Genomic DNA, 6,713 nt, shown 5'->3' with positions numbered 1-6,713 from the left:
GTGTGACAACCTTAATCTATTTCAATTTTTTTTTAATTTGTTGTCTTATTGTTTGTATTTTTATCTCTGTAAATAATTAGTGTGCCCACACCAATAGCTTTATTACAAACAATAAGGTGTGTGTCATATAACATCAGTAGTAGTTGTGCGATACTATATTGACAAAGCTTCTTCACCTGTAATGTATGCAATTGAAAATTAGATGCACCCAATGGAGCACGAATAGGTTGTTCAGCGGTGCTTTATTGACAAGGCGTGCATCCCTGACTTTTGCAAATTAGGTTTGTGTAGTGTTGGGCAGCAAGAGCACATGTGTGCCAATATTTTCTCTTCTTTTTTTCCTTTCCCTGCAGGTTGTCTGGTCAATCAAATTTAAAGACTGGATTAGAGAGCTGTTGAAGAATCACGGATTGAATTGAAAAAAAAACAGAGATAAAATTAGCTAGCAAGTGTAATCCGCACGTTAACGTGTGAATCAAGCTCGCCACTTGCAGCGTTGCCCGAGGAGACATCATTGACTCTGTCGTTAGATTTGTCTCACTACGATCTTCTTATTGGCCCGATGCATATAGGTGGAGAAGGCACGGTGGAGCTCCAATAACCCGTCCTTTTTTCTCGTTTTCTCTACTATCGGTAAGTGAGTCAGTCTTCTATTCTTTCTTTTAAATAGTAGCCCGAACAGCTGATTGGGCCTCTCTCAAATTTATTTTTTTGAACTGGCCGAGTTGACTAGAAACATTGATGTCACTGTTGGGCAAAACTGAACAGGTTTTTTTTTATTATTACTTCCTTCTACGAGCCTTTGGCCCACAAGCTATGCTGTTCAACAAACGTTTTGGATCTCTCTACATATCAGACAATAAAATGATACATTTTTACAAGAAGACTCTGCGCAGCGAATTTCATCTATCAGTATATAAAGCTACGAGGCATTGGAAGAGTAGTATGCCGAAAGTGGCTTTGCTTAAGAGTGCGTCGCACCAGTGCCACAGAAAATTACTCTAAGCTTATCTCAATAAACGAATCCTTTTCTGCCACATTCATGCCCCAATGAATCTTTAGTGGCGTGAATCTGGCAAAAGAGGATTCGTGAACTGGGATCAAGAGTAACTTGCTTCTGATGCTCAGTATGTAACGTGCTATTATCTGAAGCTTCTTTGGAATACTACTCGGCCTATACCGCTGGCTTTGCTGGTTCTAGAACACTTCTATTACCTTCTACCACACCCAGTTCCAAGCCCAGGGGAAGATGTTCCTCTAAAGCACATGGAATGCATAACTCTTTTAAATGTTGCTATTGGCTTCTCGAGGTAACTGAAGAGTGGTTTGCCTGAAACTGGTATAAGTTTCACAAACCAACCAATTGGCCATGATACAGCTGCAATCACAATACAAGTCACCCACTGCCACCAGTTCAACCTCTCAGTACTTGCAAACTTCTTTAGGAACTCCACCATCACCACCTGAAGAACAATAGTTATTGCGATGATACCCAGAAACAGATGGTTCCTGTGAATGCCTTTGAATACGTTCTGCTTTTCCATACTCCTTGCATTGAACTCGTTGAAAACTTGGCAAAGCACAAAAGTGTTGAATATTAGCGTATCGTTAACTTCTGCACTTACATTGAAGATAGACTCGCCAGCAAATTGTAATGTCAGTAAGATTGCTATCTGGTAAAAGGCTTGAGCTAGAAGATTTCTCCACATTATATTAGTGATTAGGGGCTCGGTTCGGCCCACAGGTGTCATCTCCATTAGCTCATCAGTGGGCCGCTCTGTAGCAAGAGCCAGAGCTCCCAATGTGTCCATGATGAGGTTTACCCACAGCAACTGAACAGCTGTTAACGGAACCTCACCAGCAGAAACTGCTGCAATAAAGTTGATTACAAGAGCTGCAACGTTCACAGTCAGTTGAAACTGGATAAATTTCTGAATATTGTTATAGACACACCGTCCCCATCTCAAAACAGTGGCCACAGAAGTGAAGTTATCATCCAGAATGACGATATCTGAGCTCTCCTTGGCAACCTCGGTACCTTGAATGCCCATAGAGAGTCCTATATCTGCTTCTTTTAATGCAGGCGCATCATTTGTGCCATCTCCTGTGACTGCAACAACATGACCTTTCTGTCTCAAGCATTGTACCATAAGAAGTTTGTCGAAAGGGGAGGACCTTGCCATCACGCGGATCTTATCTACCTTCTCCATTCTCTGTTCATTTGTGTAGTTCCGAAATACGACTCCTTCCACCACTTCTTCATTGTCTACATAGTTATTGAGCTCAAGTATGCCGCATTCTGTTGCTATAGCTTTCGCTGTGAAAATATTGTCACCAGTTATCATTTTCACGCTCACCCCTGCAGCTTTGCAGATTTCTACGGCTTTCTTGGCTCCAATTCTACATGGATCCTTCAGACCAACTATCCCTAGAAAGGTCAAACCATCTTCTTGTAGCCTCTGGTGTGACTCGCCATCATCGTCTTTCATTCCTTCCTCGGTAACCCTTTTATGAGCAAATGCAATGCATCTAAGGCTACTAGCTGCCATACCTTGGATTATTTTCCCGATTTTACTTCTTTCATCCTCATCCATAGACTTTATGATCCCGCTACTCTCATAATAACTTGAACACAAAGCCAGAATCATCTCAGCAGCTCCTTTCCAATGTACATGAACAGTATTATCAGCCATTTTCCTTATTGAAACCCCGCTTCGTTTCTTCTCTGAGTTGAAAGTTTCAACATGAAGAATGGTATAACTTTGCTTCAGTTCTTCCATATCCATGCCCAGTTCAGAAACAGCCCATGAAAGAATTGCTTTTTCCGTTGGACTGCCTGAAAACTCAGGTCCAGATCCTGATGCAGATTTGTACACACTACCGGTCGTGTTTAAACTGACTCCTTGGTGGAGTAATTCAAGAATTGATGGCGCAATTGCTTTATAAGTATCTTCCTCAATTGGTTCTTGGCCAAGCCAGAACTTGGCTACTTTCATCTGATTTAGTGTCAATGTGCCTGTTTTGTCGGTGCAGATGACTGTGGCTGAACCCATTGTTTCACAAGCTGAAAGTTTTCTGACCATAGCTTGATCAGCCATCATTCTCTTCATAGAATAAGCTAGTGTTAGTGTGACTGCCAACGGCAAACCTTCAGGAATAGCAACAACCACAATAGTGACTGCAGCAGCAACAATGCGTACAACCGCATTTAACACATCATCTGTATTTGTTTTGCTACCGATATACTCCTTCTTCCCATTTCCATCTTCTGTATTTCCTGTGAAGTAACGAACTAACATGACTACAAGCACTATAAAAGCAACTGAAAGGCCGACCTTCCCAATAGAAGAAGTTAGTTTGTCAAGCCGGGCTTGTAGTGGTGTTCGTTCATCGGAGTCACGATTTATTGAGCTCATCATTTCCCCCCATGCTGTGTTCATCCCCACAGATGTCACGAGCATTCGAGCATATCCATCTGCAATTTTCGAACCAGAAAACAAGAAGGGGTTCTCTTTGGTGTTGGCCGCTACATGATCACTCTCTCCTGTCATGCTTGACTCGTCCACTTCCAGAGAGTGACCATCCAAGAACAAGCCATCAGCTGGAATTTGATCACCAATCTTCAAGAAGACAACATCTCCAACAACAATATCAAATATGGAGATTTGTTGTCGCCGTTCATTTCTAAGAACATCAACCTTAATATTGTTACTTATTTTCGATAGCTTGTCAAATTGTGTCTCCTGTCTATAGTTGCTGAACGCAGAGACAACAATGACCAGAAAGACAGCGACAAAGATACTCCCACCTTCGTACCAACCTTCCTTTATGCCATGTTGTTTGATGCCAAAACCAAGGGAAAGAGCAGCACACACCAGCAGAATAAGAATGGTGGTGTCTCTAAAAGCTTCCATCACAAAAAACAAAAATCCTTTCGGAGGTGGCTTATGGTAAGTGTTGGAACCGAACATCTCACGCCGCCTGCTGACTTCCTGGTCATGACCAGTGATTCCAATTTTTGAGTTTGTCCCAAGAACGGTAGCTACACCTTCAACTCCTCCAAGATGGTTGAGAGCTATCAAGTCTTTCTCCTTCACCATTTCAGTGAGTTTCGTTTGATCAATATTAGGGATATTGATAGTTGATTCATTTCCTTTCCTGTGATGGTGGGAACAGCTTGGCTCTGTATCGAGCACAGCGTAGGAAACAGAGTGCAAAACCCCAGAGAACTGGCGACTGTTAGTTTCTGATACAATCTCTCTCACAAGAGAAAGCATTGCCCTGACAGAGCGAATTGTTAGATAAGCAATGCGCCATCTCTTTTGGGCCTTCTTGAAGGTGTTGACAAGCAATGTGCTGCAGTCGATATGCGATGGCTTGCTGCTTGCCATGTTTTCTTCTTGTTCTTTCCTTCGCGGAGAAGCGACAACGCTTGGGAGGTGTTCAGAACTAGGAAGAGATTTACTATTTCAGTTCGGGTACAAAGACACGGATTTAGAAATTCATTTCGAACTAACTTGGCGTTTCAAGTTTCTTTATAATGAACTAGAGTTACTGCTGTGGAGGTTTTCACATTGCCTAACAAGCTTCTCTCACGAGTCACGTCTATTCTTGTTATGTCTTATTTTGAAAAGACAAAGAAGGGGAATCTTTTATTATATATATAAAGAAAAAAACCCTTCCCAAGCAAGTGAACAAGTGGCAACAATATTCTAATATTTTTAACATTGTCGTGTTAAGACTATCAACCAACACCGAAATATATAAATTTAATATTTATTTTTTAAAGTAAAATGAACACTTGGAGTTTTGCCTCGAATATTTATGTTCCCACAGGACAGGCATTGGTATGAGTCATGGGATGTTTTAAAGGACGGAATGATGGTTTTCAAATAGTTTTAAAAAAACTCAGATTTTATTTACCACCTTCCAGGACATAGTCTGAATATATGCCTGCAAAGCAAATGGTTTCATTTCCTTTTAGCGACTTGGAAATAAATTATATGATGGCAGCGTAATCGGACCAAGATTATCCCATTAGTCTTCCCAGCAACAGAAAAAATCATGGAAAGAGCTATCTTTAGCTAATTCGTCAAAAGAGACCAGATTTTCAGCAAAATGCCGGTAGTATTTTCCACAATCACTGGCGCATGGTTACTATTTTATCCAAGAATTCTTCATAGATTTTTCTTCAGAGTAAATGGTCCGGAATGGAATAGTACTAGCTTGGACCCAGAGATTTTGGAAAACGCGTTTGTGGCCGACTTTTCTCGGCTGACGTTAATTGAGTTGAGACGTTAGGTTAAGCTTGGGTTACGTCGGCAGCTGCCACATGTTCAAGGCTTTGGAGTCTATCTTGACATTCACAGGGCATTTGTTTACCGAGTTCATCTTTCCCTTTCTTGTCTCGTTGCAGCCATTGATCTTTCTCCGATTGTCCAGCTCCGTACAGCGTCATCGCCCTACAGGCAGGGGGGCAAGCAGGGGCCGGGCCTCCCCTTGCAATACATTTTAATTTTCTTTAATTAGCGAGTAATTAAATAGAAAAAAAAATATTATATTTGTTATTTTAAGGAGGTAGGCTGTGACTCTACTTTTGATTTCCTTTAAATTTACTATTAACAGAAAAAAATAATATAAGAATATAAGAATATTTCTTTATGAAATAAAAAATAGAGCCATTAATTTTTTTTAATTTAAATTCTACAACCGATCAAAAATATAAATAAAAATATAAATCATGAGCAAAATTTTTCTATAAAAAAATTAAAGTAGAGCCACCAATTAATTTATCTTTTATTAAACAAAACAAGATAATTTAAATTTAAAATTTATTTTTGTTTTGTTTTGAAATGTTTGTTAATAATTTGATGAGGTTTTTTTTTATATAATTCTATCATTTTTTTCTCCTTTTTTTTCAGATCTGCTAGTTGTACCAGTTATTTTTTAAATTCTTGTTATAGTGATTTTTTCCTTCTAATTAATTAGATATATTTTATTGGTTTGTTTTGATTATGCTTTGATTTTTTTTATGTTTTGTTTTTATCAGAGCCACTAAAGTTATCAATTTTTTCTTATGATATATATTTTGATTTTAGGTTGAACCATTAACAAAATGAGAAGAATTGATTCTTTTTTTGAAAAAAAAATATTGATAACACACAACTTACTGAACGAGCTTTTTCAGCGAAGAAATTGTTAAAACAAGACTTTGCAATCGGATGAAGGATGATTTTCTTGCAAGTTATTTGATTGTCTATATAGAAAAAGAAATTGTTGAAAGATTCACAATTGATATGATAATCGATTATTTTTATTTTATGAAAGAACCATGAACACAATTAAAATAAATATATAAGAATCATTTTTTTTATTTTTTTTTATTTCAAAGTATATCAAACATAAATAATGCTTCGATTTAGCTAATGTTTCTTATATACTTTATATGTTTATATTTGATAGGTATAAAGACCAACAACATTAAAGTGATTAATGCATTATGAAGATGAAATTAACTTCATTACTTTGACTCGATTTGGTATTGCTCCAAACCGTTTACCTTATATAAAGGTCATTATATATTTATAGTATGTTATTTAAATAAAATTAAATCATATAGATTTTGTTTTACAACTCATGTACAATAAATTAAAATAAATATTATATTTTATTATATTAATTTTGATTTCTCTAACAAATAATCCTGCTCCGCC

At 37.9% G+C, this 6,713-nt stretch overlaps 1 protein-coding gene across 1 annotated transcript; it reads right to left on the bottom strand.

Moving 5' to 3' along the window:
• Positions 1-750: 750 nt before the first annotated feature.
• Positions 751-4,629, bottom strand: LOC133695349 (calcium-transporting ATPase 12, plasma membrane-type-like). Its single transcript, XM_062117292.1, has one exon. The coding sequence runs from the start codon at positions 4,389-4,391 to the stop codon at positions 1,212-1,214; it is 3,180 nt and encodes a 1,059-aa protein (XP_061973276.1). The 5' UTR covers positions 4,392-4,629; the 3' UTR covers positions 751-1,211.
• Positions 4,630-6,713: the final 2,084 nt, after the last annotated feature.

This window comes from Populus nigra, chromosome 5 (genome assembly GCF_951802175.1).
Source record: "Populus nigra chromosome 5, ddPopNigr1.1, whole genome shotgun sequence".
Lineage (NCBI taxonomy): Eukaryota > Viridiplantae > Streptophyta > Magnoliopsida > Malpighiales > Salicaceae > Populus > Populus nigra.
The sequence above is the reverse complement of the archived record's forward strand: the minus strand, read 5'-3'. Positions and strand labels throughout refer to the sequence as shown.